A 14,293-nucleotide genomic window follows, 5' to 3' on the forward strand; every position below is an offset into this window, starting at 1 on the left:
GAAACACATCATACAGGAATCTCACATTTCTCCTAAGAGCATTATATTTAGTGAATTAATCATGGCCATGCCCTCCCCCTCCTAAAATGAGGTTTCTTCTGCAGGATCCTTTCCTTCATTAGGGTTTAAAATGATTTAATTTTCAATTGCCATAGTACGAAACTAGTATTTTACTTAAAGATTTATTTTCTCCATAATCGTCAGCTTTTGACATCTTCAATTAAAACTGACATACAGATTTTTAGGTGGTCTTTATTGGATGCTCTGATAGAAATGTTTTCAAGAGATATGAATTATATTCTTGAACTGTTTTGTATTGTTGGTATGGATTAACTTTTTTATGACTGCTGAAAAAACAAAAATTTCAAATACTAGAAGTTTTTTATTACTGTGCTTAGAACAAATTTTAAAATGTGATCTTGCTTAAATTCCAAGGCTGGTTTCATTCAACAAATAAACCATGATTTTGAATCGTTTTAAATTCTTTTCTGTTCAAAACTCATGTATTGCCATTGATTTGGGCTTTTTGGAGGGAAGATTTTATCACAGCAATACAGCTTGTTCCATTTAGTTTTGGCTCTTATTTAAAAACCATTTATACTAATTTTGGATTTTGTTACAAAACTTTGAATTTGTACTTTGTGATTGTGAACCTATACTCTTACTTTTTAAGTAACATTTTCCCCCACAGCAAACATTTATCTTAACTTCACATACCATTCCCTCATCTAGCCAACATTACCACAATAATGCTTATCATGGTGCCAAGGAATTGTGATTGTAATTCTTCTACCCTGCAGTGTTTTAAAATGTGAATTTTGTAAACCAAATAAAAGATTTGAAAAATTAGCCTGCTTTAGAAGGGCAGCTTTCATTTGTAACATTTTACACGTTTACTGCTTAAAGAACAGGGTTATCTTGGGAAAATAAAAGCACACGTGATCTTTAAAAACAAACAGTAAGTCTTATGAGCCCAATATGTAAGGGAGTGGGTACAGGCATTAAGATCAATCATTGCTTGAGTTCAAAGGCTCCATTTAGGCTATCACAGCTACCTTCTCTAACAGCAGTCACACTTTTGGAGTCACTTTGTCTCATCTTCAATTAGACATCATATTTAGTACCATCTACCAATGTGATTATTATAATCAGTAACCGACACAAAGCATTCTAGGACAGACGCTGTACTATTATCTCCCACATTGATATTTATTACATTAATAACATTTCTAGCAAAAACAAGTAACAGGTTCAATAACTGAATTCACATTGACAGGTTTCATTTTGATCCATTAGCCAATTTGGAAAAAAGCCATATTGATCAAAGGGATTAAAAGTAAAAAGCACCTTTTCCTTGCTACATATAGTATTTTTTTTTAACACAATGGCTTTAAAACTCAAGACAGATATCAGATGCAAAATCCAACTGCAGGACTCTTATTTTAATTAAGACCACAACATGGACTTCTTACATTTTTAAAGTAGTCATTTATACAGTTATTAAAAAACCATATGCTTTAACTATTGGGCAAGAAACTGAAAATACATCTGTGAGAATTGTACTCCACAGTAAATACCTTTGTACTTGTACTGAATTCTCATGTCATTGAGAACCTTAACCTAGTCTAAGACATTTTGAGATAACTTACAACTATCACTTTTTGGAAACATTTTTTGGTACTTCAAGTGCTGAGGGGATTTTATTCTAAAATCTAGGGCTAGAATTTAAATTTCCAACACTCCCATGCCCAGGTAACACAATTATGAATATTCAGAAATTCAGGCACCCCTTGGGATCATTTCAGAGCTATGCCTGATAAATGACATTTGAAAAGAATGACTAATATAGAATTAGCTGAATTTATACTCCTGAAGCCACCTAAACTCATCTTTAGGTTTTATATTTACAGTATTGTCCAGCAGAAATTAAAGAAAAAAGTTACACTAATTGTTTTCCAAGCTCTATTCCAGATGTCTGCTTATTAAGACTTGTAGTTTATGCAGAGGTGAACCACTGTCCACTAAAATTACACTATACTACTTGTAGAGCTAATAGTAAAATACATCAACCCAAATCTTATGAAAGCAGCACATCCTTAGGAGTAACTAGTATATAAAAAGTATCAACATCAGTGGTTTGAATATAAAAATTTATTTTTAAGTCAAAGTATGCAACAAATAAAACCTACAGAAAACAGTTTTTCCCATCACAATCTGTTGCTTTACCAAATAATATTTTGAAAACACATTCCTTCAGTCATTATAAAGTTCTTAAAATACAAAAGAAATTAAATCTGTAAGAAAGTCTAGTAGACCAGATGCTGTTGTCAGGACTTTTATGTTGGTGGTTATCCTTTAATTTAGTACATCCCACGCCATCCACCTCCACTCATGCCACCTTGCCCATAGTAACCTCCACTGCCTCCACCACCGCGGCCTTAAAAAAAAAAAAAAGACATTAAGAACTGTTTAGTAGGAGGTATCAGTGCATAAGATATTAAAAATTATAAACTTTTAATTGTCTGCACCACATATGGGGACTAACACAAACCAAACCAGAGTAAGTTCAAGACACTTACCATAACCACCCAAGCCATCAGGAGTACCATAGCCTCCACTGTAATTGTTCCCCATTCCCATTCTTCCAACAGAGCCATAACCTCCTTGATTATCTTTAAAAAAAAAAAAAAAAAACAAAAAAGTTTGAGATTGTTTGCTAAAGTGTCTAACTCTGCTTATTTGAAAAACTTTACATACCCATTCCATCTCTGCCGTAGCCTCCCATTCCAGAACCTCCCATTCCAGAGCTGCCTCCAGGAGTAGAATTCAAGAAGAGCTCAATGTATCGATGTTCTTTAGGGAAAAAGTAAAAGTAATAGAGAAAAGAACAATGGATCAAACTCATCAATAAAAACATTAAAAAGGTTAACGAGCTAACTAATATTAACCTGAAAGTAGGCTTACCAATTCCTAGTGGAGTGGTAAAATGAATGCCAGATAAGAGCTAAAATCTAGGTTTTGTTCAAATTGCACCAACTCTGAACAAGTATTTCAGCCCTTAGTTTCCTTATCTATAATAGGGCTGATTATTTCAGAACCAGCTGGTGTTATTTCTTAAAAATATATTCCAGGCCCAATCAGAACTGAATTAGAATCTTTAAGGGTAGTGTCCAGGAAAACTTATTAAGTACTGAGAGACTGATGTATAGCCAGATTTGGGAATAACTGGTTGAGGTGAAATTTAATGGCTTAAAAACTTATAATGGAATTGATAAATGTATAGGTTAAGAAGTGGTATTAATTTGCAAATGGCATGGGAACTCAAGCAAGTGCAAATAACATACCTATTTTCCCTCCTTAATAACTTAAGCTCCAAAATCTGTCAAGTATTAAGAGGCTGAATTAACTCTTTAATAAAAAGCCCCCTAGAAAACCATTAAGTCTAAATGATTAGAGGCCATATGGTTTCATGTCCCTATTACTGCAAGTTACCCACAGATCCTAGAACCTCTTCTTACATTTGAGGAATTACAAATGAGAAAGTTATTTTATAAGCAAGTTAATACCTAGGAAACAACACAACATGCCAATGATACCACTTACGCATGTTATTCTTATCTTTAGACATGGCAGCTACTGCATCTTCATGTGTCACAAACTCTACATCTGCTTCTCCTGTTGCTCTGCCATCAGCTCCAATATCAATATGCACTCGTATTGGATTTAGTGGTGAGAAGAACTAAATAAAAGACAACACTTGTTATTTACTTTTCTATTTAGATTATCAAAAGTAAATTATCACATGCTTTGGTTTTTCCTCATCCATTAAAACAAACCCTTTTGCTGCCCTGTTTTGCAAGGCTAACAACTGCATCAACTACAGAGATTCTGGGAATATAAGACTATACGCTCAGGGAAAAATGCAAAGAAATTACTCTTTAAATAAGCTAGGTGATATTAAAAAATACTTCTAACCTAGAGAATAATTTAAACAAATGAAATCATAAGTCTCATACCCTACTACTGAGAGGGGGAAGAATAAGTCCCCTGCCCCGACTCCCAAGAAAAGTATTTCAAAATTATTGTTTGAAATACAAATAGGTCACCTGAGACTTGGCAGTATGTGCACAGAAACTGGGTGTTATGAATTCAGAACAATGGATAGCTCCCAAAATATTATTTAGTTCTAATTACAAGTTAAGCAGGTTTAAGCAAGTCTCTAAAAGGCACCTCAAACTTAGACCAACTGGTTTCCAGTAAACTCTAGAGCAAAATTGTTCTTTAAGAGCTAGACAGTAAATATACTTGGGCTTTGTAGGCCACTGGGTCTCTACTGCAACTACTCAATAGGTAAATGAATGAATGTGACTGGATTTGGCCCACTGGCTGAAGTTTGTTGATTCTCTAACCAATTTGAAACCAACCTGTTTCAAATCAGTAACAGCAGCATCTACTTCCATTATATTCAGCCCCTCAGTTTCTAATCACCATACAGCCTAGAAAGCCAAACCAAACCACTAAAACTTATGGACTTGTTATATATCTATGCTTTTAAAACTTGACACAACAAGGGAAATAATCTTCTAGTCATCACCACTCTATGCTCATCAGCCTTTCACTAAATTCTTAACTGGACTTTATGAATGCACCTTTTACTTGCTTGAATCCTGCAAAGGTCAGCACACAAAAATATTCATCAACTACTGAAGGATATATACATGTATATATATTCATAATAAAGGGATTTTGGACATTACAACTAAAAAGATGAGAGGAATACTTCAAAATTTATATACCTGCATGAAGTATAAAACCACTAATAAATTACTAAAATTACTCACATTAGCAATGTCATTTTCAGTTGCACGAAAAGGCAATCCTCTCATATGTACAAAATGACCACCATGGAAACCTGAACTTGCATCGCCAGCTCCACCATAGCCATGTCCTCCCATACCTAGAGAATAAAATTTCCAATTATAAACTACTGAGAAGAAACGGAAGCATTTCAACAAAATGTTTCTTCCCCATACACACCTTTTTGACAACGAAGAAATCTTAACACTTACAGTTGTTCTAAACATCAAATGAAAAATTAACCTTAAGTATACATCCGTATAAAGGCCCATGTAGGCATGCACTGAAATATGCCTGAGTTTACTTTTTTTATACGTCACCTATATTACTACTAAGTGGTTGTAAAGCAAATACTAAAATCTCCCTAAAGATGAATGTGTCTTATTTTACCTCTTCCATCTCTCATTCTATCATCAAAGCCATCATTTCCATAGCCATAATTATTATAGCCACCATAGTCATCAAAACCTCCATAACCTGTGTAATTTAAGGGAGAAATACATGAATACACTTGCAAGACATACATTTTATAATTTAGTTTATGAACACATACTTTGTGGTAAGTAGTCTGGTTAACTTATTATTACAAGTTTGCAACTCCCAACTTAATGCATATAAAAAAAGCAGTTAACACTTGGGTGGAAACTAAAAATCTTTCAAAAGGATATCTTTAGACGTCAAAATTAATTTTCATCCTGATGCAAACAGCAAATGTCAAAATATACCAGTATCTTCATTTTAATTTCTACATAAGTTACCTAGATACCAATATGTGCATCAATCAAGTCCCATAGCTGGTCATGGAGATCCATATTTTCATGAACAGGTTTTAAAACCTAATAGGTACTGAAATTACTGCCATTTCTATATTTCTTGACAAAGTGTCAGGAATATTAAGAAAATGACAACAGAACCTTTGTTCATTAGATACACATACCACCATCATATCCATCACCTCCTCGTCGCATTCTGTCATACATACTTCCACGCCCAGCTCCATAATAACCCCCTCTTCCTCCTATTGGTCTATCATATGGTCCCGGTCGCTGGCCCAGCAATCTTCTTGGTGGATCATAAAATCCTTTGATTTCACTCCTGCTACTTCTGAAGATCTCAATATACCTATTTAAAAATGGTTTAAGGTACAAGTTTCAGCATAAATGTATTAGAGTAAATAAGATATTGGGCAAAATGCAGTAAGTTTTTCTACATCTAGATACATAACCCACTTTAAATAGCCTAAATACACCATAAGTTAACATTTTTTACACCTACAAACTTAAATAATTAATATTTAAGTTTTACATAGACAAATCAGTCATTTGAAAACAATTCATAAAATTAAATATAATTTTAGCTTGTTGCTTTTAGTACATGATAGGTGTTTAGAGAAAATAGTTGATTATACAAAAGCATTATTCAACAACATCCTACAGAGAAATGGAAATAATCTAATTGTAATTTAAGCAAACTATTAGCATTATTCCCCACCCAAATCTGTAGTTTCCAAGTTAAATTTAGATAATTATCAAGTCTTTAAAACTACCCCAGAAAAATGTTATTGTTACCCCCCACATTTAAGCAATAGTGACCCACAACCCCCAAAAATAAAAATTTAACACCATCCCAAACTCTCCATCCCCACCTGTGCCCTATTCTTTCCTTGTGTTTCCCCAGAGCATTTTCTGCTATCTCCTTTGAAGCAAACTGCACGAAGGCCTCCCCTGTGCTTCTCCCCTGGTAGTCCATCGTCAATGTTATCCCATTTGGCACGATTTCCAACCCTTTAACCCAAGGACAAATAACCCCATCAAGGGGAACAGTGTTAAAGGCTGAAACATTCCCATCTGAATCAAATATTTAAAACAAGTCTAAACAAAACAAAACAAAACAAAAAAGCTTAGTTTCCCATCACCCCAAAATACAAACTGAAGACTTTTTCAATTATTGGATTACACAAATTTTTCTTTCAACTAATCTTTTTAAATAACACACACTCTAAAAAGCCCACCTATATTACATGGCAGAGAAAAAAAAAAAAGCTCAAACCAAATTTAACTATGCTCCATATGCTAATTCATGGTTCATTTCATCACACATAATTACTCTCAATTAAATTTATCACACATTAGTTAGGTTTCACATACTCTACACATTCTGTATTGAATGTTAACTGGAGCACATTTCGTAACTTAATACATTAACCAAGATATCATATGCAAATCAAAATCCCCCACATGGGTTTCACAAATTAAAAACTGAGTAATATAAATATTAAAATACTACTAAACTTTGACTAATACTAGAGGTACCTTGAAAGAACTGAACTATTTCCTCTTTGCTGCAACCAAATGGCAGTCCACGAAGTCGTACTGTCCCATCACTAGCGTCATTTGGACCATTATGTTTCATAACCCAATCCATCTCAATACCGTTTGATTTAAATGCTATAAAAAATAAACAAGCACATAAAGCAGTCAATCAAAATATACTCTTGTCAGAGGTAGTGAAGAAACACCTCTCATTGGTGCACAACAGGAAACATAACATATGGCTCAGGTAACAACGCCACAATAAAACAATCCAACACTTCTATTTGGGGGTAGGCAAAAAGACTAGGAAAATGCAGTGAAACCTGACCTCTCCCACAGAGAAGCACTGAGTTTCTAACGATCAAATATTACTTATCGCCTAATTTTAAGAAAACTTATATAATTCCACTATCAGTCTTCAAACTCTCCCTATTTTTTGATCCTGTCATCTTAATGTCAACTCTAGCCTCTTCATCTCTCAAATTTTCATTGACATTTTCCAGGTTTTATTATTCATTTGAATAGTTATGCGAATTCTTGAAAACTTAATTACTCAAAAGTTGCACACAGTACCACCATCCACTCACAGTAAGAGCCTAGGTCAAAAGTACAATGAGACTTTTTTGATGTTGGAAAAATGGTCTAATCTACAAAGTCTAATTTTATTAGATGCACTACAATTCTGAATACATCAAATTATCTCTGAAGGGGAAAAAATTCCCATCTCTATTTTAACTAATCTGGTTTAAACACTCCTCAAGAACAAGTTTTAAAATGACTGAGTTAAGTAGGTTGAGTTTTAAAATTGAGGTAAAAGGCCACTCAAGTGAATTCCTTCCAACACTATCACTGTTTTTTGAAGCCACCTGTTTGGAAGTTACTGGACATAGTACATTAAAAACCAGTTTACTCACTGCTTTACTTTAAACACAAATTTTTAAAAAAAGTAATACATTCACATTCAAAATATTAAAAAGCGTACAGTGAGAAGCCCTCCTTCCCCTCCAAAAAGAACCCATCCAATCAGTTCCCTTCCCAAGAGACAATCATCCTTTCTTTTAAGATTCCAGAACAGTTTCAAGAGGCTAATGCAGAAGTCCTTCAGCTGCAGAAACTTACCAGACCTTACAAATTTCTCTATGCAGCTGTAGGAATCCTACTCACCTGAGTTATTTCAAACCTTTCCCTCACCACCTCCTCCCCTGTAAACAAAGCAATGCATTCACTTGATTCCTTTATGCTTGAGGATTATATTTCATATCAACAGTATTCACTAATATTTAATTTCACATGATCTAATTATCAGTGCAGCTGTTGGGATAGCATCTGCAAAGAGTAAAATTTCTTTTTCCTAGAATCCGTGCATTTAAAACAAGCTAATGTAGAAACTTTCCAAATGTGGTTATTAATCAAATACTTCTCCATACGAATCACCTTTACTATTTGTTTTGCCGTTTTTTTAAAAGCAAGAATCCTAGGTGCCACTCTAGACATAGAGATCCAAAATGGGAAGAATACGAATTTTTATTTGACATTACAGCTAATTCTTAGGCATGGAAATAACTGCTATGAACTTTTAAGAGAAAAGAAATTCTGGGTTTGAATCCCTAGTCTGCCACCCACTGGGTTTTTTAATTTAAGCAAACTACTTAATTTCTGCGTTCAACTGTAAAATATAGATAGCAGTGGTGCCAACCTCTCACAGGACTGTTTTAAGAATCCGTCACAATGCTTGGCCTATAGCATGGTAAACATTCAATGATGACATTGTTACAGGAGTTTAACGGACCCTGTAAAAACTAATGAAATACACCACAAACAAAATAACTCAACCTGAAAGGATAGAAAACAATTCTGAGTCTTGAAAGGAAATAAGGACCGTTATAACAAGTCTTTTGCAAAGTCAACAAATGCTTAAGCTTTCAAGTTTCCTTAGGAATTATCTAAGGCAGAGAGGGAAAAAAGAGGGTTTTCTGAAATGTTTACTATAATACATGCTAGACAATTTAAAATATACTGTTCTAGAGTACCCCTGAAAGAAGCAGGCCCCAAATCAGTTTGGGAAAAGTTAAAAGATATTTTGAAGATCTTGACCATTTTCTTAAAAAATTTTTTTTTAAATTAACACCAACCTAAGAAATAACTGTTTCCTATAAAGGATGATTTAAGACCAGAAGAGGGAAAAAGTGGACAGGACCTAACATCAAATATTATTTCTTCATAAAAAATTTACGTTGCAAAGTCAATCTAATGTGCTGTGAAAAGAATTTAGTGTGGTGCTGTTGATCATTCAGCACATTTCTTTTTTCAACGTAAAGACACTGTTTCAGAAACAAATATAAAAAAGATGTAAATTTATAAATCTCAGCACTTGGCAAGAAATTCCTTGCAAGCAAACTAGTTTCGATTTTTGGATCAGCCTATACCAACGAGACCTACATAAAAACAACAAAGTATTAAGTCCGTAAAAAAGACACTAAACTGTTAATTTTAAATTGGGGGTAAAGTTAACCAGATTTGGAAGACAGACTAATTTATAGGGTGACTCTCCATCCCATGCATATGGAGAGTACACAATAAAAAGAGACAGCCACACTCGATTATCTCTTCAAAACTCCAAATTTGAGTCTAAAAGAATTCTACTTACTCTAAAGGCATACAAAAAGACAATCAGCTCTAATACCTTAATGGAGCTGTCTCAGAAACTAGAGTTTGCTAATTATTCAGGATAATCCATCTCAACCTTTCTTTGCAACAGTGTCACGGCTAATCACAATTCTGCTTTAAGAATTCCAAGTGTTACCATCAATTAAAAATACCAGCAGTTGAAATATTAGGATAACTTCAGTCAGTTTTACATGAGATTTTACACATAATTTCCTAAACATTATGCTAAGTGAAAAAACCCAGTCACAAAAGACCACACATTGTATGATTTTAAGAGTGAGGTTCATGGTATGTGAATTATCTCTAAGCTGTTACTAAAAAGCATCTAACAAAGAGCCAAATGAAATATAAAATTCCTTTATAACATAGAGGCATATACTACCTTCCAAAGTATAATACATAAAGTAAGGGTTTGATGCATCAATTTTTAAGTGGTTGCCCACGGGTCCTAAAAAATGAGAATGAACTGCAAGTTTCAGCACGAATGTGGTGATATAATTAAAATGGAAATTTTATATAATTCCCCCTTTCCAATGTGCTTATTCCTTAATTTTAAGTTTAAAAAAACCGTAGACACACCACTAATATCTAAAGGAGGCGAGATCTCTAAAATGATTACCAATGAGTTATTTTCTAGAACAAAGTTACCACCTACTGCAGTTCAGCCACTTGTTTACCAAAATAAGAACACCAAAAAAAAAAAACAAACCCATGGTTACTAAAAATGCAAAGGCAATTAGATGGATTTCCAAATTATAATGCAGATGAAGACGGCAGAAAAAAAAGTTTCTACGGTAATCCAACTAGGAAAGCTGTTATATCATATACCACTTTATAGGAAACTCTGGGCTGTCTTTTCAAAGTCCACTAAAATCATAGAATGTCTTCAACAGGAAAGTTTTTTGTTTTTAAAGCTGGAAAAGTAGACAACAGACTTCTCGTAAAGATTCATATGCGTTACTGGAAACTCTTATTTTCAGGCCTTGCATGTCTTTTGTACCGTCTTCGGTGAAAATTACCGACCCAGTTCTCTTAAGGACTAAAAATCACATCACACGACTGGGCTTCCCGTTTGTCTTTCTGTTCAGGAGGCTTCTTTTCTCGGTCAAAATATTACTACAGTCCTACGCTAAATAAAAAACATGCTTAGCTACCAAAATAAACTAACTGTATTTCGAAGTATTTTACTTCTACAGCCTTAATGCCAGAAGAATCTTTGCCCAAAATACAACTCTTGGAGATTTAATGTTGAAAGTCAATAGCTTAATTCCTACACACACACACACACACACACACACACTTTTGCCATCTCTGGTTGTGTTCTAACAACTTAAATTCTAATCCAATATATGCCAAACCACACAAAACTATTACTAAACCACCCCATCCCCGCCCAAAAAGACGTATCATGGTTCACTGGGCCCAGACGACCTGTCTGAAATATGCCCATTTCACATTCCTATCTGATAAGTCACCCGCTTTTTTGCTTACAAAACAATTACCCACAAAGTCTTTATACGGTTAAGATAAGCGTGAAAAAAAAACCCTTTGGAAAATAAGTACGTACTCTTTTCGAAGTTCCAAATCTGGAATATAAGGGCCGGCTAAGCGTCCTTTATTCCTCCCCGCAGACTTTCCGTTTATCTAGCTGCCCTAGAGACCAGAGAGCTAGGGAGAGTCCCCCCCTTCCCTCCCTCCCGGTCCGGCAGCCAAGCCTGGCTTAAAAACCTTGGCCACCGGGCGGCGGAATTACAAAGGAGCCCGTCTGCCTCCTTTGTCCTGGATTTGGGAGTTGAGCGCCTTCGTCGCCATTGGCCTTCCTCCCCCAGCTCCAGCCTCTCTCATCTTGGGAATCTGCGTCAGAAGTCACTCGCAGTCCCGCCAGCCCAGGTAGCCCTGCCGAGACTGCGGAGGAAGGGAGGCCGCGGTGGGAGGCCAGGCCCATCCGGCGCCATTTCCATCGGGAGCGCGCCCGCCAGCCCAGAGCCTCCCCCCGCCCCAAGCGCCCAACCTTTCCCTGCTCGCTTCATTCCCCATCCATATCCCTTCCGGGGCTCTCTGACCACCCCCGGGCCTTCTAAATCAGTTTTCGGAAGCTGATGGGTGAAAAAGCAGAAAGAGGGGAGGGCGGGAAGCCGAGGTGGCCGCGCCACCGTACCCAAAATGGCGGAGGCCAAACCAGCGGGGAAACAGGGGAAATGCTGGGTGACTCCCACTTCGGGTCTCGGCTTCGTCCACTGAATTCCACGTGAGCAAGTCCTCCCGCCGGCAGGCCGCCCTCCTTGAAGTGGGAGATCGCCTGGGAGGCGCAGGCTGGCCGCCTCCGAGCGGCGACCTCCACACTTCCCCCCCACCCCACCCCCTCCCAGTCTCGGCCTTCTCCCGATTCCGCTCTCGAAACCACCAGCCCAACCTACCCCCTTTTACTTCAGATACCCTGTCGGGCGACAGTAACGCCGACTCCGCTGCTCACGGGGTTTGGTCGTGAGAAGGGAGAAGTCGCTCGTCTCGTGTAGCGCTCCCCACAACGGTTCTCCCAACCGTCTCCAGCCGTGGCAACCACTAAGGGAGCTGCGCAGCAGAGCGACTGGCTGGGGGGGATGGGAGAGAGCGAGCGAGAAGGAGGGGGTGGAGCGAGAGCGGCGAAGACCGCCGGCCCTTCTCTCGCGAGACAAGAGACTCGGTCCCGCCTTGGAGCGGGAAGCACGAAGTGCGCTTGCGCGCTGGTGGGTTGACCACTTGAGGGAGAGGTGGAGAGAAACCGAGGCTGCCCCGGTTAGCGAAAGGCGGGTAACTCGGCCTTTCTTGCTTACCGTAAAACCATCTAATTCTCAGGGCTCACTGTTCTGCCCTCTCGGGGAGAATGTGAAGTGGCAGCAGTAGTCCTGCGAGCGTGTAGTTGACGGAACCGTGGTGTCGCGATCTGGAAAAGTTCTGTGGTACTCTGCCCCACCAAGAACAAATTCCGTAAAGGCCCCGCCCTTAGCCCAGCGTCACCTGCGTGGAAAGGGCACCACGTGGTTCGGCCGCCTAACGCGAGGACGGCTTCTTTTGTCCACCATGTTTGTATTATGCAGTAAAAATGGGCGTGTTTCGGTGCTGCGAAGATACAAAAGTGTCCGCCAGGCCCAGATTTCAGCTCTGGGGCAGGGGCTTCTCCTTCCCTCGGCCGTGGCGCTGCCGACAACCCCACCCACCGTGGGTCTGGTGGGGGGGCTTGATGGATTTCCTTCCTACGGCCTTTCGCTACAAATTGCTCCTCGCTTTCTCCTTTCGCTTTAGCGTTCTCTCTTGCATCTTCCACTTTGTAACCTTAGTAACCAGTCGGCCGTCAGCGGCCGACTTTGGGTTATTTTCTAAATAGAGCTTTGCATCCTTGAAAACTGTGCGTACAAGTGACACCTAATAAATACTTTTTGGTTGTGCTGTCATACCACCAAGGTTCCTAGTGACATCTTATGGACTTTTTTTAATTATTGAAAAAAACGCAAGCCGAATTTTTGTGGGAAGGTGCAGGGCAGTGTTGCTAAAGAGATCCATGTAAGTTAAAGAGCAAACGTAGGAACGTACGTGAAGTGAAGGAGAAAAGGAAGTGAGTTTCAGCACAGAGATGTTCCTGTAGCTTGGAAATGTGGACGTAACTAGTTTGTAGACCTTCAGTATCCACCCAAAGACTTTGGATTTTATACTACAGACATTTGGAAGCCCGTCTAGGGTGGGATGAGAGGGCGCATGGGGTGTTAGCAGTGGAGAAGCTTGAATAATTTTTTCTCCCTGTGAGATCTGCAGTGTGTAGGGTGGACACAGGAGGTCATTTACCTTCTTATAATGGAAACTTCCATTTCATGGCTTTAATTCATCCTAACATGCTTAAGACAAGTGTGGGACACTAAGAATTGGCTAGGTCATAGAGCCCTACTGCGTTTCTTGAGCCCACTCTCTCAAAATACCCCTCAGAGAAAGGGAGAAGGAACAGTGTTGTCTTCATTACAAGAGAGAAAAAAACAAAACCAGGATAATGTACTAAAAATAGCTCACATTTATTGAGAGCTTGCTTGAGCTAGGTGCTGTGCTCAATTCACTGACTCTACAATCCTGAAAGATAATTATTATCCCCATTTTACAGATGAGGTGCTTGAGTTCTAAAGAAGTGAAAAAGGTTGCCCAAGGTCACACACCTAGTGGCAGAAGCTAGGATTTGAACCCAAATGGTTTTACGCCAGGGGCCAGGGTTTTAAAGTACTGTGGACCTTCTCAGGGTTACAAATAATTTAACCATGCATTAAGGGAACAAAAATCATTTTTGGCAAATTGAAGTTACTTCACCTAACGAACACTGGAGTTACAATGTCAGGAGACCTGCAGTTAACAGTTGATTGGCTGGAGACTTTTGAACAGGCCTTAAACTTGATGTCCTCGTGTCACTGACCCTGTGAGCCCCCCCCCCGTTTCTTTTT

The 14,293-nt window shown here is 38.1% G+C and overlaps 1 protein-coding gene across 6 annotated transcripts; it reads right to left on the reverse strand.

The window, feature by feature from the left end:
* Positions 1-2,133: 2,133 nt before the first annotated feature.
* HNRNPH3 (heterogeneous nuclear ribonucleoprotein H3) lies at positions 2,134-12,719 on the reverse strand. Of its 6 annotated transcripts, none has more exons than XM_058543336.1 (10): positions 12,650-12,719; positions 7,170-7,304; positions 6,503-6,641; positions 5,795-5,979; positions 5,248-5,334; positions 4,842-4,957; positions 3,604-3,739; positions 2,758-2,853; positions 2,580-2,672; positions 2,134-2,437 (listed from the first exon to the last, which is right to left on the reverse strand). In XM_058543336.1, the coding sequence occupies exons 2-10, from the start codon at positions 7,279-7,281 to the stop codon at positions 2,361-2,363; spliced, it is 1,041 nt and encodes a 346-aa protein (XP_058399319.1). In that variant the 5' UTR covers positions 7,282-7,304; positions 12,650-12,719; the 3' UTR covers positions 2,134-2,360. The 6 variants fall into 6 exon arrangements, with proteins under 6 accessions (XP_058399319.1, XP_058399318.1, XP_058399322.1 ...); XM_058543335.1 differs by lacking the exon at positions 12,650-12,719 and adding an exon at positions 12,273-12,423; XM_058543339.1 differs by lacking the exon at positions 12,650-12,719 and adding an exon at positions 12,254-12,423 and having other exon boundaries at positions 5,840-5,979.
* Between the last annotated feature and the right edge of the window lie 1,574 nt (positions 12,720-14,293).

The sequence above is a fragment of the Diceros bicornis genome, chromosome 6 (assembly GCF_020826845.1).
Source record: "Diceros bicornis minor isolate mBicDic1 chromosome 6, mDicBic1.mat.cur, whole genome shotgun sequence".
Lineage (NCBI taxonomy): Eukaryota > Metazoa > Chordata > Mammalia > Perissodactyla > Rhinocerotidae > Diceros > Diceros bicornis.